At 36.1% G+C, this 25348-nt stretch overlaps 1 protein-coding gene and 1 long non-coding RNA gene across 8 annotated transcripts in view; one reads left to right on the forward strand and one right to left on the reverse strand.

Annotated features, from left to right (window-relative positions):
- DMTF1 (cyclin D binding myb like transcription factor 1) overlaps positions 1-21390 on the reverse strand; it is a 44604-nt gene extending 23214 nt beyond the window's left edge. The window contains exons 1-7 of one of the 7 annotated variants that reach the window (XM_038004561.2): positions 21278-21387; positions 19340-19478; positions 10335-10457; positions 8909-9025; positions 7404-7526; positions 2979-3073; positions 426-540 (exon numbers count right to left, since the gene is read on the reverse strand). In XM_038004561.2, coding sequence (XP_037860489.1) covers positions 426-540; positions 2979-3073; positions 7404-7526; positions 8909-9017 — 442 coding nt within the window. In that variant the 5' untranslated portion in view covers positions 9018-9025; positions 10335-10457; positions 19340-19478; positions 21278-21387. Of the gene's footprint in view, positions 1-425; positions 541-2978; positions 3074-7403; positions 7527-8908; positions 9026-10334; positions 10458-14029; positions 14219-19339; positions 20997-21277 lie in introns of those variants that run through there. The other 6 variants (XM_073009160.1, XM_038004563.2, XM_038004562.2 and 3 more) reach the window with 6 other exon arrangements.
- Positions 21391-21396: 6 nt separating this feature from the next.
- LOC140709674 (uncharacterized) lies at positions 21397-22391 on the forward strand. The gene is made up of 2 exons (XR_012090378.1): positions 21397-22065; positions 22156-22391. It is a non-coding gene; the product is annotated as an uncharacterized lncRNA (long non-coding RNA).
- The last annotated feature ends 2957 nt before the right edge of the window (positions 22392-25348 follow it).

Consider the following 25348-nt stretch of genomic DNA (forward strand, 5'->3'; position numbering starts at 1 on the left):
AGCACCTTCCCCAGCTATGCTTGAGCATAGCCAACACTATAAACACTACGTTTAAGGCTTAAGGTAGCCTCTAGGTCGCTTATCAGACCATAGTAGGCCCTTGAAAAGGCTTGACTTCCTACTCTTATAAGCAATAACTATCTTGTCTTAAATGCCACCACTATGCATTTGTTCAAAAATTAACAAGACAAAATTTACTTCAAATCAGAAGGAGAAAAATAATTATTAATTACTGAACAACAAATGGTGGTTTCACAACCTTAATTCAAAGTCATTTGGGGCCAAATTTAATTCAGTTAGAAAAGCTCAATTACTCTAACTGCTCAATCCTAATGATGAAGGTCCAACTCAGAATCTTGATGACTATAAGCCCTTTCTATCTCCATTTTTTTCCACTGGGCACTAAAATTCACAGTATATCTTACCTTTATTAGTCAGAGAATCCTTATCTTCTTTAGTTGTAAACCATGCTTGGCTAACTGCTGAAACTTCCTCATTACCCAAGGGAGATATTTCATCTAGTTGCTCATTCTGCAAAATCTTGAAAAGGTAAAAGTAAAAAAAAAAAAAAAAAAAAAAAAAAAAAAAAAAAAGTGGCAGCTTGATTTAATGCCCAACCTGATTCATCTTTGTAATCCTAAGCATTATAAAACTTAAATATAGTCATACGGAATTCACTTGTTTTAGATATAGTAAAAATATATTCAATTTACAAAAAAATATTTCTTGCTATTTTTATTATGGCAGTATGAAAACAAAATTATATGCATTAACATAATATGACCTTCATTTAAGCAAGTAAGTGTACTACTGGCTTCAGTTTTATATAAAATGGGCCAAGAGTCTATTAAGTATTTAAATCAACATAGAATACTCAGGGAAATTTAAATATTTACACATGTAAATGAGCTCAACAATATACAATATACAGTTATCTGTTCTAGATAGGAAAATGGAAGTGCTAGGGTTGGGTGTTATGATTTGTCAATGCCCTCAGAGATAAGCTTGCTGCCTAAATCACCAATAATGTAATCTCTTAACTTAAAAGATTAACAGGCTAAATCATAAGTCATTATTGCAAAATCATGGTCTGCTTTTTGTTTTCTGACAACTTTGTTTTAGACAACCTCTAGAGCCTTATTAATGTACCTTTCTCTCAAAGAACTGTATGGTACTACTTATTCTTAATGCAGTTAAGTCTTCTGTGCAACCACCACCATCTATATTTTTAGTTACAAGCATATCTAACTTAACAAATTCTGCAGGGGAAAAAGCTGCCTTTGGCAGAGTCGACCCTGGCCTAAAGAGAACCATAATGTAAATGAGGAAGACCTGGCAACAGTGCTACCGTATCAGGTATTAGCCTATCATAGACAGAATAAGGGAAGAGTCACATGTTTAGTGACCACTCAACCCAATTCAGTCTCTGGGCTAAAAAAAAAAACTAAGCAATGTTACTGGCTGAAGGTAAATCCTAAGAAGGACTGGACTACTACTTCTTGAATAAACAGAAACTGAACTTCTAATATGAAGAGAAACTGAAACCCATCTCTCTTAGAAAAGGATAAGCTGTCCTCATCTCTTTTGGAAAAAGATAAGCTGTCAGTGGACAACCAAGGTACAATTAGGAGAAAAGTCACATTTCTATTGTTGCCTACTACTTTATTTTTGTATCTGGTGGTAATATATATAGTGGGTTTATGGAAGTGCTTTTGAATCCATGGATAAAAAGCTGGAAATCACTGGAACAAGTGTGAATAAGTTTTATAGCTCTCTATTTATGTGTCATACTTTTTGATTTTTTAAATCAAGAAGGACCTGTATAAAGCTAAGAATTGAGACAGACTATATGTGTCTAAGGTTCTTACATTCTGAAGATCACAATTTTATAAGATTTGATCCTGGAGTTATATATCAGTAAAGAGTATAACAGAGAGCTATCAAAAGACCTTGATACATGCAATACTCACTTTTAAGAACTGTAATGTAGAAAATACTCTTAAATTATCTTCTCTTAATCAGTTGGATATGAGAATCAAATCACCATTTCTCAAAGTATGTCTATATAGCAAAGCCCATTCCATGAACCTTAGGAATAAGTCTGTTATGCTTATTAACCACTATTTGGGGGCAAACATTTAATGCCTTATGGCTCAAATTTTCCCTCAAATGAGCAAATAATTATTAAGCAGTAGCAGTAGTATTCAACACCATCAATAATAAATGAGTTTAGTGAGTACAGCAGGAGACTTAGGTACCTTGAAGGGTACCTATCTATACTTGATATATAAATAAGTCTTACAGTATTTTACCCCCATTTTTCACTACTTTATGCATCTATTAAGGTTCCTCAGCTTTATTTAGTATGCTGCTGCTTTTAAAATGAAGCTTTTATGAGTTGGTTGCAGGATTTCATGCCTATAATATATATAAGGCTTAGAAACCTAGAATATTCAGCTCACTGAAGCCTCTTGCAACCACAAAGTACTACATACATAGGGACTTACAATAGTTTCTAATTATTTTTCAAGCTAGTCTCATCACTGAAATGAGACACAGTACATTAACTACCAAACTATGTCAAAATAGCTGCACCTGGTTTACAGCAAAGATACAGTAAGAAACAGACTATTTCTGAACTTTTTAACTATGCTGACTTTCAACTCACATCTTGTTCATTTTGTGTCTAAAGTTAATCTTATTAAACAAATATTAGAAATTATTAGAAAAGTTTTTTGTTCACTAAAATGGTGATAGCAACCCAAGAGGTTAAATATTAAATTATAACTCATTAACTCTTTGGCAGTAATCAAAACAAAAGAGCTTTGTAATTTGTTTCATAATAAGGGCTAAACTGGGCACAGTGGTGTGTGCCTGTAGTCCTCACTACTTGGGAGGCTGAGGTTTCTCATCATTTTATCTGCTAAGCAATGTGTCAAGGAACATCCTCCTGAGGACAGTTAAAAGATTTACTATACCTGGATCTGTGTCACAGTCCCCTCAGTAACCTCATCATCTGCTACCTCTGTGGTCGCAGTCATGGTCACCTCAAAGCTCTGATCATTTTCTGAAACTTCAAGAAAAGGAACAGTTCATCTCCAGAATAATAATGGCAAGTTTTAATTGTTCTAAAAATATCCATGGGAAAAAAACATGATCATCTAATTTCCTAACAAACTACTTGTTAATACATCTTCACATGTATATATTCATTTGCTTAATAATAGTTAATGAGAACCTAATTCATAGTAGATACTGCTCTGGGTGCTGGGGATACAACAGTGAGCAAGGGAAACAAAAATTATTTCTTCATGGAGCCTATATTCTAGTGGGGAAAGACACAAAATGGACAAGATACTACATTGGATGGTGATTAGTAGTGAGAAAAAATAAAACAGGAAAGGGAATCTGTTAGGGTGGAGGACAGTATTTGAAATTTTCTACAGGAGGCTAGGAAAAGTGAGCAAGACTTGGAACAAGTGAGGATGGAAGCTAGTTTTGCAGGAATCTCAAGGAAGAGCATTTCAAGGAGAGCCAATTGCAAAGGCTCTGAGACGGGGCATGCTTGGAGTGTTCATGAGAATGGCAAGGAGGTCAGTGTAGCTAAAGCAGACTACAAGAACAGTAGGAGATTGTGTGGGGCCTTGTAAGCCAAAAGGTTTTAGTTTTAACTCTTAGGTGGGACACAACTGGGAGATTTTGAATAGAGGAATAATATAATCTTTTATTTTAATAGACTCACTCTGTGCTATCAGAAAAACCATCTGAAGCGCAAATGCAATAAAGATAGGTCAGTGGCTTGGACTAGGGTGAAGGCAAGTGAGAATGACTAGTAGTTCAAATTGTGAATGTATTTTGGATGGCAAAGCCACTATGATTTGTAGACAAAGAGGAGATGGAAGAGACTGAAGAGCCAAGGATAATATTACATTTAAAAAAAAAAAAAAATCAAAACTACTGGAAGAATACACCTGCTACTAATTAGTTGAGAAGACTGCAAAATAAGCAAATTTAAGGATTTAGGAAGTTATAGAACCTCTGCTTTAAACACACTAGTTTGAGACAACTACTAAATATTTAGAGAATGAGAAGTCTGGTCTGGAATAAATCTGGGGTGGTTAACACCAGATAGTATTTGAAACCTTAAGTTGAGATCACCTAAAAAGTGAGTAAACAAAGAAGCAGTCTAAGGACTTAGTTCTGGGGTGCTCCACATTTATGGAAAAGTCAGCAGTAGAGACTGAGAAGAAATGGACAGAAAAATAGAAAGAAAACCAGAGGAATATTTTCTATAGGCCAAGTGAAAACGTTTCAGGGAGAAGGGAGTAATAAATATTGTCAAACGTTGCTGACAGATCAAGTAAGGCAAACACTAAAAAAGTGAACATTGAATTTGGCAACAAGAAAGTCTTTGGAGAGCTGGGAAAAACAGTTTAGTTAAGGGGTGAAAGCTTGGAGTAAGTTTAAGGAAAAATGGGGAAAGGAAATGAAGGCAAATACAGGCAATTTTCAAGGTATTCTGCTCTAAAGGCAAGGAGGAAAATTGAGTAAGAACCAAAAGTGAGCTAAAAGAACTTTTTATTTATTTTTCTGAGACAGGCTCTTGTTCTCTTGCCCAGGCTGGAGTGCTGTGGCACACTCACAGCTTATTACAGTCTCAACCTCCCAGGTTCAAGCAATTCTCCCACCTCAGACTCCCTAGTAGCTGAGATTACAGGCATGCACCACCATACCCGGCTCATTTTTGTATTTTTTGTAGAGACAGAGTTTTGCCATGTTGCCCAGGCTGGTCTCAAATCCCTGGGTTCAAGCAAACTGCCCGCCTCAGCCCCCCAAAGTGCTGGGTTTATAGGCATGAGCCACCATGCCTGACCAGGGACTTTTTATTTAAAGAAAAATAACAGTATGTTTGTGATACCGTGGTAATGACTCAGTAGAAGAAAAACTGGTGATACAGAAGAGACAAAATAATTATTGGAACAATGAGTAGGTAAAAGGGATAAAATCTAGTAAATGGAAGGGTAGGCCTAAGATAGGACAACGAATATATGAATGGACATAGATGCAGGTAGGTATGTAATTGTGGTAGTAGGAATTTGTAGAAATTATTTTCTGGTCACTTCAAATTCTTTGTGAGTAGGGTTATTAGCTCAGAGTAAAAAGGTGGAAAAGGTATTTGGAAGTTTCGGGACATATGAAATACTCATCTCAGAGTGGGTAAAAGAACACTAGAGAACTGTTGTTACTAGTAGGCAGCATGATGAGCCCGTGAGAATAGTCAGCCTGCTTGTGCCATTTTTCTCTAATACTTTTCAATTAGCTGCACTGGTACAGACATAAACAGGCAAAAATAGATTTAGACAGTTATGATTTCACCAAATAAGTGAGAGGAAAAAAAAGGACTTGGTGAATGCAAGACAGTGATTATAAGATTAACCATAAAAGTAAAACAGGGTAAAAAGGAAAGAAAGGATACAAGTAGAGAAGAAACAATGATAATGTAATAGGATCAATGGGTCCCAGTGAGGCAAAAGACTGCAGGAGTTACAGAGTACTACAGGAAGTGAGCTGGAAAAATAGAGGTAGTGGTAGGAAAACAGCAAGTCTGAAATAGATCACAAATGAACTCTAGTAACAGGTAAGAGTGGTAAAGGGAGTAATAAATGGAGAACAAAAGGAATAAGAGGCTAAGGTACTGAAAGAATCATCTAGACAAATACTGTAATCACTATATAGTTATAACTATAAATAGGGAATGGGATAAATGTAGTGGCAGATGACTACAAAGAGAAGTGGTGAGTTAGAGTGATTACTATGAGAGGCTGATGCCTGTGAGGATTTTTACGATCCACACAGATAAACTTTATCAGTCTTATTGCTAAATATTAGGCTCCAGTATGTCTTCCATATGTGATGATGCTATGACCCAACATTAAGCAGCTCATGTGCTTTCAAGTCAATCTTCCTCTATTATCTGAAGCTAAGTGAACAGTGCCATTAAGGATTTGGTTTACCACCATAAAAAAACATAATAAAGTGTAGTTTGAACCTACAATCATGAACAGGGCATTCCACTTCAACAAAATGAATTGGTTAAAGTCAATTCATTTCAAATTAGCTACTCAAAAATTCTAGTTTAGAAAATATTTAGGATTACATCTGTATAGATAGGCCAATTAAGTTTTAGAATTGAATCACAACATAATAGTCAAATTAGGAAAGATTAAAAAAAACATAGGAATCATCATTAGGAGGAAAGAATATTTAATTAGAAATATGTTATGCTTGTTTATACCACAACTGGAAGCAATATTAACACTGTTTTTTAATAAAGTCTTATAGTAAACTAAAAGTTTCTTTTCTGTTCAATTTAGCAAGCAATTAACTCTAAATTCAGAGTACATATCTACTTGTTAAGATATGACTTTCCAGGCTGAAAACCTGGTCTTGCTTTTTCAAAAGATGAAGATGTGATTTTGTCTGATGCTGAGTGTAAAATCAAAGTTCTCAGCTATGGCAAAACTCTCCTTTGTGCTAAGAGTGCCACCAACAGCCATGTGTTCCATCCCCATTGCCATGGACTAAGGCATCTACTCCAGAATCTTCCTGAACACTCCATACTCTTTGCTAAGCAAATCAGAAATACAACCTAATGTTGCAGTTGGTATGCGGTCTTGTGCCAACAGTATTGCACTTGAAATATTATACCTCCTATAGAAGCCAGTCTACTCTAAATGATCTTGGAAGAGAAACGCATTAAGAACTTTCTTGGTAACAATAAACTAATTAGGCTTCTATCTAACTTTCATGTTGTCATATAGCATACTGAAGAGACAATATGGCATTGGGGTCAAGAGTATGTACTACAGGAACCAGAATGCCTAGATATGCTCTTAGCCAAGTTATTATAATTTTCTGTGTCTCAGTTTCCTGACTTGTAAAATAGGAATAACAATATTAGTACCTATTGTAAAGCATGCTTTCTCAATGAGGGCAAATATGGTTCTTGGGGTGGGGGGAAATGCATGTGACAAAAAGTTTTATTATCTTTATGAACAAAGCAAGGACATACAGACAGTACGTTAAGAAATACAAGCTATTTTTGAGGATATATTGTACTTTTCATGAAAAGTACAATCAGGAAAAAAAAAGTCTAAAAAGGCTCCTTGAGGGGCAATTGAAAAAAAAAAAGGTTGGGAAGATTAAAGTAGGCAATATACGTAAAAGCATTTAATGATATGTCTGGCACATAGTACTTATTGTTAGCTAAAAAGAGGTGTTTTGACTAAATGAAGAAAAAAGCATTAAGTCCAAGTCTATCTAGAAATGCCAACTGAATGTCTTGGAAGCTAAACTTTGATTTTAAAAGGGAACTCTATGGCTCTTAATACGTAGTGACTTACGTGGAAGTGCAACAACTGATATGCAAGGAGTAGAATCATCAATACTCTGATCATCCTCAGAGGACAAACAAAGCCTCTTATGTGGAGGTTCAATACTATCTTCTGAGTCTATTTCATCCGCTTCTAATGGAAGAAAACAAACAAATAAAAATCTCAAAAATTTCAAACCAATGAGGGAAAACAAAATTTCTAATAATGGTTCTACATTTTATCTATGAAAAACATTTTCTTACCAATTTGCTCATTTAACTAAACCTAGTTGTGCAAACAGGATTCAAAAGGACACTGCCTTTCTATGCCTACCACAGTATTCAACTCCTGAAGGCGGTGTCTCAAACGTGAAAGAGAAGGGAAGCCCGGGGAAAACTGCTATCTCTCTTGGCAGTAGAAGCAGTATGTGCAGTGACATGGAGGTATGAGAAGCTTAAGGTATAGGTATGTTAGGAAAATAAAGATAGTGTGATCTGCTGGAACACAGGTATATGAAATGTGGCAGGAGGTAAGACTATGAGGAAAGCAGAAACGACTGGAGACCTATGGGCTAAATTAAAGAACCTGTACTATATTCTAAAAACCTTGGGAAGCTTTATGCTATTAATTGTATCATGAACAATTTCATCAGCTGCTTGAAAGATGGATTATAGGTAGGACACTGGTTAAAAAGCTATTAGAGATACCTAGATGAGAAATGAGAAACTGAACTAACAAAGGAGGGCTTGAAACAGACAGGATGCAATGGATTTAAAAAACATAATACTATCAAGAAGTCTTCAAATGAAATGATGCAGGTGATGAGAGAAAATTATTCCCAACCACATTCATGATCTGGACACTAATGAAATTCACAGAGAAAGGAAAAAAGAGAACTAGGTTTAGGAAGTACATGTAAGGATTGTTTGGGATGTATGAAACTTAAGGTGCCTATGAGAAGCACAGAGAATTCTGTATAAAGACAGAGTCTGAGTCATCTTTATAGGTAGGTGCTACTTAAAATCCTAAGTTTGAATTAAATAACCTAGGAATTACGTACAGAGTGAGAAGAGAAGACAGAACCTAGGTTGAGTAAAGATGAACTTAAGAGCACAATAAATAAATGACATAAATAATGAGCAAGCAGAGGAGTAACAACAAAATTATCAGCTGGAAGGCTACTGATTCTTAATTCATTGTAGATCATCATATTAAGTCATATTCAAATGATTGTGTACAATTCTTTAACACAGGTTCTAACAAAAAAGTCTATTTGCATTGAGGAATAATTCTACATTTCCTAATGAATTAAATATACTGCTGGTACCACTTAGTATAAAAAAATAAGTATATATTATAGTTATTCCATCATTACCTTTGGGGGCTCAACATCCTATTTATAACATAGCAACAAGATTGACAAAAGCTAACATTTATATTAAACTCATAGGCACCTAGACCTCTATTTGGGCAATAGGGGTCAAAAGTGATAAATAAATTCAGAGTCAGAATTATATATCAGCAAGTTCTCCTACCATTCTGAGGGCAGTGAAGAATGAGATTCCCTTCTGTGTCCTGAGTCAAAGTCACAGAATTCACAGTTTCTACTGTTACTGTGTCAGAATCCTCTTCCACTGTGCTCATACTCAAATCTGTACAAGAACAGATTCCAGATCAGGATTTCAAAATTTATTCCCAGATATGAAGTATTCCCTTATAATCCCCTGAAATACCACACATATTTATTTGGGTATCTGCCTACAGTGTTCTTCATGTAAAATTGCAATGAGAGTTCAGATTTCAAAAACTGCCTTTCATAAGTTTACACCCATTATTTAGAATTAGATACCTGCAAGAATCTGTTTGCTCTGATAAATTTTAAAAACCTACAACATTTATAATACTTAATGTTTTTGCCACATCCAACAAAAGAGAATCTGTCTTATCAGCAAAAGTCTCACCACTTTTTGATTGTGTTTCTATAGACAGCTTTGTAGGTGCTTAACTTCTTTTTCTTTAGCAGAAGATTCATCAAAATTTTTATCTTAAGAATTATTTTTCCAAAACATTTTTTACAGGTATTTAAGCTCTATTATCTGAAACACAGGAACACTAAATAATTCTTGCTGTGTTCTTTTCAAAATATTGAAAAAGTACATACATCCATCACTGACCAAATTGCAATTTTAAGAGATGAGTTAGTCCTTCTTTTGAAACAGGTAACTTTGAACATTGTTCAAAGTATCCTTACCTGCTATTTTACACAAATATTATTTTCCTCTTGTTCAGAAAGATGGAATAATTAGTCTTGGAATATAATATCTCATGGCTAGCGGGAGGAAAGGCATGACACTATAATCAATAGCCTGGTTGAAGTCTTCAGAAATACCTTATAAGGTTTAAAGAGGTTCTTGCCTCAATACTCACTTTTCGCACGTATGTTTTACCAACTAAATAACACAGAGGACATAAACCGTGATATAATTACTCAATGTTTATTAAGTTTTTTTTTTTTTTTTTTTTTTTTTTTCAGAGAAGGGGTCTTGCATTGTTGCCCAGGCTGGAGTGCAAAGGCTATTCACAGGCACAATCTTAAGTGTACTAGAGCCTTGAACTCCTGAGCTCAAGTGATATTCCTGTCTTAGCCACCCGTGTAGCTGGGTACAGATATGTGCCAACATGCCTGGCTCTCTCTGGCTCCTATACACAAGATATTAGTCCATTCATACATTTACCATTGAAGTGAATGTATTTTCCTTTGACACAAAAACTTTTAACATTTACATGGTGAAGATCCAATAATTCATTAAAATTTTACTATACAAATTACTATTTGAAAAGGACATCATTCATTTTACAATAGTAATTATTCCATTCCCAAGATAAAGGTAAATGGAATCATGATCTAGTTTTGACAAATTTGCAAATCATGTGACGTCCTTGCAACAAAAGCAGACTTACCTAGACAACGGATGGATCAGCTACAGCCCTTCCCACAGAATCAAGTTGCCTTCCCTTAGCCACCAGCATCACTTTCATGTTATCCAGATTGTTTCTCTCCCATGTTCCTATCTCTGCAACACTCTGAAAAAGTAACAGCATTACACACAATAAGGTTTAATAAGAACAAATGAATAGTATAGCAGTATGCTGATGACAGTCTAGGCTCAAGCCTCTGTGATATCTCATCTCGAAGAGTAAGACAAAACCAGACTTCTTTTTTAAGTAGAACTTTTGGAAATTAGCCTCTAAAAATATTCCCCAATGAAGAAAGGACAGAAATGATGACTATTCACAGTTAGTTTCTTAACCCAAGTGGCTCTCATCAGGCAGACAAACGTTCTCTGAGAGAAAAAACAAAACAAAACCAGGCTCAGCTATGCTAGTGGTTCTATGAACTGTAGACTGTGGTACCATTATGTAACGTGATGTGTATTATCAATCAATACAGTACCATAAATATTACCAGTAACTATAGTTTTCTTTATAATTATTAATACCTCTCTTTATATCTTAAAGCATAAAGATTATATAATACCCTATTCATTCAGAAAACCCTTTTAAGATGACAGGTGAGCAACCCTATCTAAGAATCTGTGTGTGAGGGGGGACCTTAAACAATTACGCCAGAGAAGACAAATTACAAGCTCTTGAAAGCAATGTGAAACCTTATGAAATATGAAATGGTTTTTAAAGGTTTCTTTCAATAAGCTTCTCATCTTTATCCTCAAAAGCCAACCAGAGCTTTAAAAAAAAAAAGTACAAGATTTGAGGTTCGAGGGGACGTTTCAGCAAAAATTAGGGATTAAAATTCTAATTTTTTCAGCATTCTAATTAGATCCTCTTTGCATTTTCAGTGAAAAAGGTACAGACGCTGCTGGAGAAACATTAAGCTATTGGATTTCATGTTTCATGTTGCTATTTCTGAATCAATTTTTTAAAGGCTGGCTTGTTAGTAATACCTACTGCAAAAGATGGGGGAAAGAAATGTAAAAAAGTTAAAAAAAAAAAAAAAAAAAAAGGGTTAAAATCATCCATAAACTTTCCAAACAATTTTTCATACTCTTTGGTGTAGCTCCTTCCAATCTCATCTCCCGGTGTATTGTGTGTCTGTGATTATAGTGTATTCTGCAATTTTATATCCTGCTTTTTTAGAATTTGCTCAGACTGAAAAGTGTGAAGGAAACCAAGGTAGGCATCTAACGAAAGTTATTACTTAAAACTTACACTGTACCAGGCGTGGTGGCTCACCTTTGTAATTCCAGCATTTTGGGAGTAGGATCACTTAAGCTCAGGAGCTTGAGACCAGCCTGAGATAATGAGATCTAGTCTCCAGAAAAAAAAAAAATTAGCTAGGTGTGGTGGTGTATGCCTATAATCTCAGCTACTCTGGAGGCTGAGGTGGGAGGATGGCTGCAGCCCAGGAGATCAAGGCTGCAGTCGGGGTGACAGAGCAAGAACCTGTCTCAAAAATAAAAAAGCAAAAAATAGAGCTTGTGCTGCAATAAAAAGTGTGACATTATTTAACAGTTATCCTATTACTAGACGTTTATGTTGTTCCCAATTTTTAATTTCCTTAAACCATATTGAAAAACATATTTTTACACTCCATTTCCTTGAATATTAGTAAATAAAAATTGTTAAATCAAAGGATATGACAAAATTTAGAACTCTTCAATCATACTGCAATATATTTTCCCAAAAGTTGCACAAATTTATATCCCAACCATTGAAATGTAAAGTCTACTCTTGGTAATCTTGCCAATAGTTATTTCAGGACCCAAGTTAATCCACAACATTGGGAAAAGAACAGGAATACTGGCTTCTTTTTTAAAGCTCTGCAACTCAGGTTAGAGATTAGTGAATGATTCTATGCTACTTTGTAAATTAACAAGCTCTTCTGTTCAATCAACAAATATATCCAAATATATGACCTCTACTTATACGCAGGTACTGGGGATATAGTCGCTTTGTTTTTATGTTGTCATCTTTTTTTGGGGTTTTTGAGATGAAGTCTTGCTCTGTTGCCCAGGCTGTGTAGTGCTGGATCTTGGCTCACTGCAACCTCTGCCTCCCGGGTTCAAGCAATTCTCCTGCCTCAGCCTCCCGAGTAGCTGGAACTACAGGCGCATGCCACCATGCCCAGCTAATTTTTTGGTATTTTTTAGTAAAGATGGGGTTTCACCATGTTGGCCAGGCTGATCTTGAACTCCTGACCTCAGGTGACCCACTTGCCTCGGCCTCCCAAAGTGTTGGGATTACAGGCGTGAGCCACTGCACCCAGTCCCGTCATCTTCAATATGTTCTTGACTCACTTTTTTCCCCCTATAGTCTGAGCTATGTGGTCAGTACATTTATTAATATTTAAGAAACTGACCTAGTTTCACTTTTAATGGGTAACACACAGAGTTCAAAATTCAAAAGGTAGGTTATTTTTATTAATATTAGCATTAATACTAAGAGTATAAGGTATCTAAATGAAGATGTTAAGCTGAAAGTTAAATATATAAAACTAGAGTTCAACATGTCAGGATTAGAACTATAAATCTTAGGGGCATACACATTGTTTTTAAAGATTTCTTAAAAGAGGTTAGAGAAGACAGCCTAGATTACAGTTCTAGAGCACTCTACTAAATCTGGGAAGTCAAACAAAGGAGAATAAGAAGGACTAGTTGGAGATGAGGGAGAAAACCTAAGACGTGTTAACTAAGAAGCACAAGAGGGTTTTTTCAATGAGCATTAAGTAGTCAACTACGTTTAAAACTGCTGAGAGGGTAAGATAACTGAGAAGTGACTATGTAATCTGGTAATATGGAGAACAACTGGTGCCTTTAACAAAAGTAGTTTTGGTGGGAGTAGTAGGGGCAGAAGTCTTACTGAAATAAGTACAGAATTAGAAGTAGGGAAGAAAAGACAAACTACAGGCCGGGCGTGGTGGCTCACGCCTGTAATCCCAGCACTTTGGGAGGCCAAGGCGGGCAGATCACCTGAGGTCAGGAGTTCCAGACCAGCCTGGCCAACATGGTGAAACCCCATCTCTATTAAAAATACAAAAATTAGCCGGGTGTGCTGGAAAGCGCCTGTAATCCTACCTACTTGGGAGGCTGAGGCAAGAGAATCGCTTGAACCCAGGAGGTGGAGGTTGCAGTGAGTCAAGATTACACCATTGTACCCCAGCCTGGAGCAAGGCTTCGTCAAATTAAAAAAAAGAGAAAAGAAATGACAACCTACAGATACTTTTTTCACGAAGTTTAGCTTTCAAATTAGAACAAAAGGACCAAGTGCAGTCAAGACAGTTGTTACACAGAATACAACTGTATTCTGATGTTGGACTGAGAAATATTGGTGAATAAATCAAATTGTGATAGTGGGGTACAAAGTTTAGTAATTTAGTGCCTGTCTTCTAATTGACTATACATGAAGCTATGGTTAATAACTTCTGGAATCCTTCCCCATTTGGTTTGTCAGGAAAATAGGAAAATTGCCAACTCTGTTCTCACCTTTTTGGTCCTTTTTGGAGCAAAATAAAGACAGTCATGTACCACATAACATTTTGGTCAACAGAGTGCATACATGGTAAGTCTGTAAGATTACACCACTATATTTTTACCGTACCTTTTCCATATTTAGATATGTTTAGATACACAAATACTTGCCATTGTTAAAATTGTAGTATATTCAGTACAGTAACATACAGGTTTGTGTATTTTCTATGATGCTCACACGAAATCACCCAAACTGCATTTCTCAGAACTCTGTCATTAAGCAACACATGACTGCACATCATCAGCTCTTTTCAATTTTCCTTCTTTGTAATGGGTTATACCATATGTACTATTCTTACACTAAAAACGAGAAGATATGGAATAAAAATAAACACAATTTTAACAGCTATTTTAACTGAAGTGGCATTTTCGCATGTTTTCATCATTTGCTGAGTATCTTTAAATAGCACGATACCTTAGTAAATTAAAGGAAAAAATACCTGAGGGTAGCAGCAAATCTAAATGCAGTTAGGAAGACCATGGAAGATCTGCTTGAGATTTCAAGAATTTTGAATACATATGAAAATTTTGTCTATTGGTGTACAGCTTTATGACCAAGGAATTCAGCTTTGTCATCAGTTATTAGAAAGCTGTGCAAGGAATTGGTTTTATCCATAGCTTTATCAGTGGAGAGCCGCTTACAGAAAGAACCATCAGACGTGTTTATATAAATTTTTTTTAACAGCCCTAATGCTTTGGCATTGCTGTTTATTTATGCACTCCTTATTTATAGCTTTGATAGCTTTAATTTTCTAGTTTATCATGTCCCTGACAAATGTAGTTGTATGCCTTGACATTTCCATTAAAAACTTGAATTTTGAATTATTTATGCATAACTACGGAATTTGTTACACTAGGCTGAAAGTTGACAGGATTTCGGCTACCATCTGTAAATTTTCATTTAGATTATGTATCTCATAGTCTTGTTTTTTTAAAAGAACAGGGGAAACATTTCTTGTAATCTGCTGTTTAACAATAGTTTAATTTTAAAGTTTGTCAGGCAGTTAACAGTGAGCCAGATCATTTTTGTATTGATTGAAAAACTCCGGTTTCAGTATTAATGACTGAGCTTAGCTTAGCATTACTTGTAGTTTGAATCATTTAACTCTAAGGAAAATACTGGTTAAGAATGTTTTCTAAGTTTTATCCCCTATAAATGAAGACCTAAAAAAATGTATAAAATGAAATACAGTGAATGTGCAAAATGCCAGTTGACTTTTATTACATAAAATTTAAATGTGTACTTAATAAATCTTGGGTGGTTACTTGATAAATCACTAGATAGGTGGTATGTTTCAACAGTTATTTAATGCTTTCTGAAGAAATAAGAATTTCTGGTCATTAAAAACTAATATGTTCTGCATCAAGAATTATGGCTTTCTAAAATTATTTTAACTCTTCAAGTTTTAACTCATTGATGACTCAAGAATTTTAGAAAACTTAGAATAGCATTGTTCCTGTAACGATCTCAATTAAGTTTTTTTGCAAGACTAAAACGTATTTGATTTGTTCCTTAAATTATAGATTTTGTTAGATGCCATTTAACTGATGGTACAGAATTCTCTCCTTAGCAGCATTTTGTTTTTCAGACAAGCTGAAGTGGTTTTAATAAGACTGAGTAATATTTAAATTACCTTTTAGACCTCTGTTAATCATTGAGTTTTTAAACATGTGGCATCTTTAACAAGTACATTGGAAGGTTTATTATTGACAGAACAGGTTGGTATACAATAAGGACTTGGGATAAGTCATTTCATTAATAATCACTACAAATGCTGTGTGTTTTAATTTATAAAACCAGAGAGAACACCTTCTGCCAAACTTCAAAATTTGTCTATACTTCTGGGTCATGAAAGTTGAGTTTTATTTATGACTATTTAGATTGTTATTTATGCATTAAACAAAGCAGGAAAATATATTGAGAATTATGTTTACAGTAAACTTCTTTAATGCATATTTCTTAAAACATAAACATACTTTTAATGCATACTTAGTATTTTAAAAACCAAACAATTACACAATTGCAGGTTTGTACATACTGTCAATGACAAAAATAAAACCATTGTGGTGCCTTAAAAAAAAAAAAACCACACAACCTTAACTGTGGTACAAAACTCTTATCATGAAGTCATTGTGTCTTCATTATAATACAATCTTATAGCTTCCAAATGAAAAAGATGACCCTATTTAACACACTATAACCTGGAAGGACAAAAAAGGATAAGCATAAAGATATAACTCTTGGATCTGTTATTTAACACAGAATTCAATTAAAGAAATGAGTCATTCATGCTATTCTTCCTTTCAGTATTGATGTAAAGTTCCTATCCAATGGGTTATCTTAGACTGGTATTTCCATCAACTGAGTCTACCGATCATCCTGATTTTCCTAGGTATTTAAGTGTTGAATATCTTCTAAAAACCAGAATCAAGGAATAAAGTCACCTTTCTTCCCAGTTTGGGGGGCTAATTCTGTAAACAGATGTATACTCATTTCCAAGTACAGTACTGATACAAGTATGGAATAGTTTAGATGCTATTAGTGTCAATCTTGAGAAGCATAGGAACCAACATTTGCTGACCATAGATGCTTGGAGCTGTGCTTCTAAAATGGAACAAGGGATGAGACATGATATAAAATATTCCCTATTTTAATATACTCACTTTATACTGTGAAATCTTGCAAGCTACAGAACATACAGCACCACAATTTTATTAGGTGAGTTAAAGACTGAGAAACATTGGCTGAGAAACAGTCTCTGGCATAATTCAACTTATAAGGCAATAAGGACAGTTTTCAGATGTTTTTTTCTCCTGACCCAATACAGTACAAGAAAAATCATCCATATTCTTTCTGTGTGATTTGCAAGTCTTCTACCCATGTATCAGCATGCCTATCTTTTACTGTTTTCACAATATTAAGATCGTACTGTCACATCTTTTTTGTACTTACTGTATCAGGAGCATTTTCCTGTATTACTACTACTCTACATTTTGAATGGGCACATAGATCTAAATTTATCTAATTCGTACCTATTACTGAACATTTGTTTTTGTGGCTATGTTATTATAAAACTCCAAATGGACTATCACCCTATCATTGAATAACTAATGTTTTAAAAAAATACTTAAAAGAGAATTTGCTTAGTAACGTCTAAGGAATTTGGAAGATATTTTCAGATAATTTTATTTTGAAATAATGAAAGTCTGCTAAGTAGAAAATCTTAGTGGAAGATAATAGGTAACAAATTCATACATCATGAACATGGGTACACAGAGGGCTGTCAAACAACAGGTAAGGTCATAGAATAAGCATAACATCTTCATTAAGTACAAACTTTATTCAAGACATGAATAGGAACACTACACACTTGAAGAAGAATGTTTTGGACTATGGTGCCAGGCCCCGTGGGATTTGTTCCTCTATACACTTTGTGGAAAACTTTGAGCAGCAGAGCCATAAATGAACATAAGGCATATTAAATTAAGGTACCTAATTAACTTTTACTATGGCTTGGTTTTAAGATGGTAAAATATGACTATATATCATAAAAATGTCAATACAGCTGTTAGTGGAGTCTATTCTAGCAGGCTTTAATGGCTTAAAATGTTTATTTCAATTATCAACTATTGAAAACAATGTCATTATTACTTGCATAAGGAGGATTACTTGATAGCATGGATCATTTTAAGGTGCAGCATTTCATAACTGGTTTGACAATAAAACTATATTGCTTATTCAAAAAGCAAAAATGTTATTTTTCACTTCATGTATGGTTCAGGAGCTTATAATGTGTTATTTGGTACACTTGAAAGATTTCATCTATTCAAAACTGAGTACTTTTATACAAGGCACCATCAGAAGCTCTTTAAATGGAAATATGCAGTATCACCAGACACCTGTGATTTACAGTGAATTTTTTTTTTCAAGTTAATTTTTAAAGCACATTTACTCATTAGATACTAAAATATACACAGGCAGTAAAATAAACCTAATGAGCATTTCTGATACAGAACACCTGATGGGAAGTGAATGAATCAGCTTTGACCACTGGTGATTGGAAAAATGACCTAACAGTGTACATAATCAAAATGACACTTAAATAAATGAAACGGCAGAAAATTAAATTGTTCATAATGAGCTCCCCAGTGTGCTTTTCCATGACAACTTATTTCTAGTATTCAGTCATGGAATGGATTATCTTTCTACAAACTTGGGGCAGGGGAAGACATGATAACCACGTTCCTCCTTTTATTTAAACTTATCTACCTTTATAGAATCAGAGCAAACAAAATCTATTTGTGATTTCTATTACAGGAATTTTCTTCACAAAATGAAAGCACCATCAAGATAAAGGGAGAAATGACACGAAAGCAAACAAATGCCACATACATTTGGTAACTATCTGTATTTTATCTTTACTATTTTGAAATTAATAAAAATCATTTAGTTTACCACTTTCTTGGGTCATCTTATCATTTGGAGACAAAAAGGACCTGAAATTGCAAAGCATTTAAAAGTATATCAATTCCCAGGAAATCCTTTCATATATGAAAAATATGGTGGTAAGAAAAAAAATGGACTATTAAAATGAAAACTCCATTTTGGAAAGGCAAAATAACACCTCAGTGTTAAATATGCAGTCTCTACATACGATATTAAAAAAAGTAGAACGAACCCTCCCCTAAACTTAGTTCCTTTCTAAGCTTTTGATGTCTTTGCAACAGACAGAGGTGTGTTTAATACAAGTGATGCAAGACGTCAATACTTTCAAAAACACATCTAAGCTCCCTCAATATTTTAACATCTATGTGCCAGGCAGTAAATCCTTAGGGAACACTTGTTTCACATTATCGCATTCATCCTCACAGGTGTTAATTTAAGCCAATGCACTTAATGAAGCATGGCAAAAGCAACTGTTTAAAATAATGAGATGTTATTTTCAGGACATGTAAGTTTATTACACCATTAACAAAAACTAGAGTCTGTAGATGTTGGAGAGATAAATGAGGCTAATAGAAAGGTAAGATTTTTGCAGAGAAAGTAAAGGCAAGTTTTTTGTTATTTAAATACTAACCAATGATATCGAACTAACCTTATAAAATACATACACTATCTCCCCACCTTTAAAGCACCCCTGGGGTGTAATGAGATAACTAAAGCACTGAAAAAAGAGATCTCTAAAAAAAAGGACTAGAGGACAGCTACCTACTTTTGATATGATTCTCTACCAGTAAACATTTCCCAGCCATGCTGTTTTCAAAGCTCAAGTCATAACCCCCAAACTTTGATTTCTTCCCCTCAAAATACTTCTAAAACCTGAACACTGAAGAGAAAAATGTTTACATAAAATAATGTATTCATATAACTGCAAAGTATGAATTTAAAGTTCTAAGAAAGATGCAATGCCCAGTACTTACTGATTAAATGTTGATGAAGACAGGGCAATAGCATTTTGGCTCCACCATTAGCTCAACTGCAACCAATTAAAGAGATTCACGCAGAATATGCAGGTGCTAAATCAGTCCCAAAAAGCATATTTTGGGGTGAGCCTATCAACTAAAATAGTAAGAAAAAAAATTAGCTTGTTTGGTGGCATACAGAAGTATTGGGAGTTAAAATGAGATAAAAATCACCACAAATCATTAAATGTATTTTTCACACCTACAACATAATGGTTTTTTTCCAGAAACAATCAGGCTGGTTTTCGTGCTTTGTGTACGGAAGAAAAAAACTATTCTCACACCAAATTGGATTGTCTCAGCATGACAATTTTTGTAACGTTAAGGAATGTAGTTTTAACCTTTTTTCTCTAAATCTTAACAGAATTTCTAAACCTTAACCAAATAAATCTTGTCTCTAGTACACCGTAAGAGCAAAAAGATAAGATTTTGGTGTATCGCCATAGTCATTCTTTAAATGTTAAAGTGATAGTAAATTATTCAAATTATTAAAAGACAGTAATCCTCAGAAAGCTATTTGAAATATAAATTCAAAACTAGCTTAAAGAAATTTGAAGTAATGAAAAAATATGAAACCCTTAACTGAAAAAAACAGATTTTGTAATACTTTCAACATAGTAGAATAATATTTTCGTATTTGGACTGGAGCTTAAAAGCTACAAATAGTTTTCTCCCACGAATTAAAAATACAGGTATAACTTAAAATTTTCCAAATGGCATCACTTTAAGACACGTCATATTAAAAAATAATTCTACAGAATATGCATTTTTGTAGGACGTCCCAACAAGCAGCCTCGCCTGTCAGAAAGGAGGCACACATACAAAAATTAAATCCATGTACATTAAAAAGAGATACACAAAGATGAATCGAGTTGCGAAAAAGGCAACTACACAAATTCAATGAGAAAGGGAGGAGTCCTGACTCATAGACCGAATATTTTATATAAAGACATATGCTCTATCATTCAACTGCACAGAATGGCACTTGGCCACTTCTCTCAAATCTGCTCTGGAGATTGTGGTAAAACATTCTATATACCTCCCTGAAGAAATTCTCAAAGCGAAGTCCATTTTAGAGAACAAAGTGGACTTAATTTTAGGAACTTTCTCGGAACTCGGCACAATAGGGTAATTACTACTTTACAGACGCGTTTTCCGTGCTCCACCAGGGCTCTGTCCCCGCGCCCCAGCCCACATCCCTTCTTTAAAGAGACTCAAACTGACAGAGACGGTTCGGCCAGCTATCCCGATTCTCTAAGTCTGGGCCGTGAATCGCCGAGCAAGGCTGAACCCCCGCAAAATTACAGAAGAATCTAAAGCGCAAACGAGGTAAAAGAACAACAAAAAAAGCAAAGGGGGGGAAGTTGGGTCGAGACCCGCCCCCACTCTCTCAACCCCACCCAAGCCTACCTCTCTCCTACGCTGAACCATAAAACAAAAACGAAAACGTAACAAAAATACAAATTAAAAAAAGAACATCACGAGAAAACAAGTAGGGCTTCTTTACTGTCTCCACTCCCTCTGGCCCAGTTCTCTACCCAACCTCCCGACCCACCCCACCCCCCAGGGGTCCCGGCGCCATTTAGCTCCTCCGAAGCCGCCGCCATTTTCCGCCCCCGCCGGATCGCTGCTGTGCCTCGGCGGCCGCTCGCTTCCCTACTCTGCAGCCTGAGCCACGGGCGCCGCCCGGCCCTAAGAGGGAGGCCCTGGCCGGAACGTGCGGGGACGGCAGCTGCAACGTCAGGAAGGCCAGGCTCCGACCCCGCCCGCAGTGCCCCGGCGCCGACAGCTTGCGCCAGCCGGCGGGTGCTAGCGGGCAGCAAGGGGGCCGGACAGGCTCCACTGGGCGGAGCGGCCCTGACGGCGGTTGGGACCTGAAGGTTCCATCGCACTTACTTCCTGTTTTGGGTCCGGGCACTTTGGAAGAACCAGGATGGAGGCTCCAAAAAATACCAGGATGGAGGAAGCAGCGACGGGCGAGAGTGGCTGCAGCTGGAGTGAGCGAGCGCGACAAGCCACCGGAAACGGAGCTGCAGCCGCGCCCCGCCCCCAGCTCCCCGCACGCTGCCCCTCCCGCTCGTCTGTCCCGCGGGCGGCCCCGCGCGCTGGCTGCACGCGTCACTTCCGGCTGTGTCGGCGCGCGAAAAAAGTTCTTGGGTTGGAACGTTGGTACTAGTCTGTGGCGGTGTTTGTCGACTGTCCTTCTCTGCTACGAAATCTCGCACTGACTGTCCCATTGCTGATGCTATAAAAGAGGTCCTTCTGCTATGACGCAACTGGTTCCTCTGGTTCTGGGGACTTATGCCCCGCGTGCCGATTTTCATAGTTCCATGTGGCTCCGAGCCGAGGGAGCCGCGGTGTGGAAAGGAGGGAACCTTTCCCGGTGTGGAAAGGATCTCAGTGCTGAAGAAAACAGAGTGTGTGTCTTCATGCTTGATTTCCCTTGCCGCAGGGGCTTAAAATGAGATGTCTGGGCGTGAGAAGTCGTTCTTGATGAAATGTGTCCTCTGTGAGTGTGGTCTCGCTGTTAGACTAGGAAGATGCTATTTTGCTGTGCCCAGTTCCTCTTGAAAGTACAGATGCTCCTTGGGTTGCGATTTCGTTTTAATACCCTTATAAACGAAAAGGATAAGCCTTTGGGTTCTGTAATGTGAGCCAGCATTCTTTGAGTACATATGTGTCAGGTAAATGTTTTACGTGTATTAAACTCATTTAATGTTCATAAGTGCTAAGTGCATCGCTGCATTATTACAAATGAATCCCATTTTACACAGGAACCAAAGAGAAGTGAAGGAATGTGTCCAAGGGCTCCCAAGTTGGCGGTGGAATTAGAATTGAAGCCTCAGCTCCAGAGCCTGTGTTCTGAACGACCCGGTTGCAGCTCACAAAATACACTTTGGCAGTACTTTCATAACGAAAACAAATGATTACAGCTAGTTTACAAATGCTTTACTTTACTGGAGGATCGACATGTTTGACTGATTTTCAAAAATAAATGTCAGAAGCAGCATTTTCTTGTGTTGATAACTATTACTAATTTGTGGCACTCTGCAGTCTGTTGGAGTTAACCTGTATATCATTCCATTTTTTAATAAGTACATAATAATGTTTATGTAAGCAAAACTATGAGGCAGAATAGTATTGTGGTTTGAACTCGGCAGTCAGACCTGAGTGTGAATCTTGGCTCAATTTCTTAGTAGTGGATATGGCACTTCACCTCTTTTAGCTTCGTTTACTTTAGAAAAATGGGAGTAATAAGATCTACCCTCCTGACAACATATTTTGCATAGAACCTGACATGTATTAAGCATTAAAAATGGAAACTAATAAACCTTAAAGCCAGAAAAGCAATACAACTACTCAAAGAGCAGTTAAAGTAATAATTACATATGCAAAGTTGTTGACATTAACACTGATTAGAAGGTGATTCCTAATGAGCCACATTTTTCATAGACATAACCATATAGGATTCTTTTTGCTAAGACATAAAATAGTGGTATATAAATTATAGTCGAGCTGTCCATTCTCTTCTACTAAGTTTTAGGTCAACCTGCACCCTGCTAATTCCCCCCAAAAAGTCAAGTTCATCCTCATAACTAAATTCTCCCTTTCTGGTTGAGTTTCTTTTATAACAACCTTTTCCCAAGTCAGTTCGTATTTATTTAGGGATGACAAGTGTATTTTAATATTAATACATAATTTTTTTGAAAAGTAACATCTCTATCCCTTTAACTTGAATAATCAATGTAAAGACTATCTATAACACAACTTGATTCCTAGAGCAATTTTCTGCAGTTCTACTTCTATGTTATCCGTACCTCATTACCTAGTCAATGTGTACCTAGGGAATGGATGAGGTTTTAAATATTATCCAAGGATTTACCTATTTAGGAATTAAATGTTTTGTAGAAAAATCATTAGAAATATTTCTATCCTAAACAATAATTATGAAAGTATTTATAGCATAACTATGGTATTTACTGCATTTGCTAGTTAAAATTGACTTTGTTGCACTCCAGATGTTTATAACACTTTCATGAACCTCATCAGTGATTGAATGATGATGAAATTGCCTTTTATCACAGGTTGATATATTAATATAAAGTATTTCAAATACTGAGAAGCAGGTTCTGTTGTTTCATGATCATCTCATGCTAATTCAGAAAAAAGATGTTTATAAGCTTTTGTTCAAAATAAAAGAAAACTACAATTACTGAGTAATTTTCTTTCTACACAGTCTCTGAGTCCTGTTAATACAGCTGATGGGGATTGCTGTGCTAATGGAGGAATGAATAAACTGTTCCAGTTAAGCCCACGCAACAGGCTTTACCAGGTGGTCTCCTGTCTCAGATTCTTCTTGTAGGCTTCCCTCTGGACCTTAGGACACTCCATCTTACAATCCTTTTCCCACCTTGCATTTTGCTTGTGTGTCTCATCTCTACGATTCTTTTAATACCTCAGCTAGGTGACCACCTCTCTATGTCCACTTCACTTTTTTCTTCTTTTGTGGTAAATCTTTGTTGAGAACTATTGATAGAATATTAGCCAAAAAAGTGTTTCCTTATCAAGGGAATGGAGAGCTAAGGCTTCCAATACTCCTAGCCAATAAGGATAAAAATTTTTGTTCTGTCTTTGTAATTTTGATGTGCAAAACAAAATAAACAGTTCAGATACTTCATTAAAACAGGATAATATCCAGACCTGGACTCAAAGACCTGTTCCTTTATAATCTAGCATGGAAGAGAGAGGGACAGTATATTAGTTAACTAAGCAATAATTGCCATGTTTTGTAAGTTCTGAGAAAGATACAACTTGGGTGCTCTGAAGTGAAATTTTATAGAGTTCAGAGCAGGCCTTTCTGAGAAGATACTTAAGCAGAAAGGTAAGAATAAACAAGCGTAGTAGGGGGTGCAAGGTGGGAAAGTATTTGTCCAGCTAGTGTATGAAAGCATATTTGCAGAAAGCAACTGGCTTGTAAAATGTTTATAAAATGGTGAAAGCACAGTACTGCCCGGTGATAGGCTGTCCCTTGCAAATGTTAGCTGAATTTCTCAAAAAAACTTTATTGTGGTAAGAAGATAACATGACGTCTGCCCGCTTAATAAAATTTTAAGTGTACAAAACATTATTGACTATGGGTACAGTGTTGTACAGCAGATCTTTAGAGCTTATTCATCTTACTTGAAACTTTATGCCCACTGATTACTAACTCCCCATCCCCTCTCCCCAGCCCCTGGTAAACCACCATTCCACTCTGATTCTACAAATTCGACCATTTTAGATACTTAACGTAAGTGAAATTATTTAATATTTGTATTTCGTGACTGTTTTATTTCACTTAGCATAATGTCCTCAAGGTTCATCCATGTTGTTGCATATTGCAGAATTTTCTTTTTTTTTTAATTTTTTAAATTTATATTCTAGGGTACATGTGCATGAGTTAATGGGTGCAGCACACCAACATTTTCTTCTTTTTTAAGACAATAGTATTCCTATTCCTCTAAGATTAGAGCTCAGTGCATGCCCAGACATAGCAGAAATAGGCCATCTTCCCCCTTTGCCATGAGCTTTTATTTGCTAATATATGGCACAGTACCTTAACTTAGCAGACATTTAAATGTTTGTTGATATTAAAGATAATTGTCTTAAGCCAGAAGACCTGGAAGCTAGCCACTTCTATTCTTTGGCAAGAACAGCTGACTACCGGAGATCACACAGTATTTTTCCAGATAGTGTTGCTACTTGGACAATTCTCGACAAAAGCAAACACATTAGCTATTTTTCAAGTGGAAAAAAGTTATTTTAACACATCACATATTTGGTGTTACTCTAAACCTTATTGCCCAAGTCTTGTGCATCTAGGTGCAGTATTTTAAGAACAGAAGCATGTCACTTTAGCCAGCAGATGTCCCTATTGTTCAGCAGTTTTTTGTTTTTGTTTTTTTTTTCTTTCCCAAGTAGTAACTT

Source organism: Chlorocebus sabaeus, chromosome 21, assembly GCF_047675955.1.
Source record: "Chlorocebus sabaeus isolate Y175 chromosome 21, mChlSab1.0.hap1, whole genome shotgun sequence".
Lineage (NCBI taxonomy): Eukaryota > Metazoa > Chordata > Mammalia > Primates > Cercopithecidae > Chlorocebus > Chlorocebus sabaeus.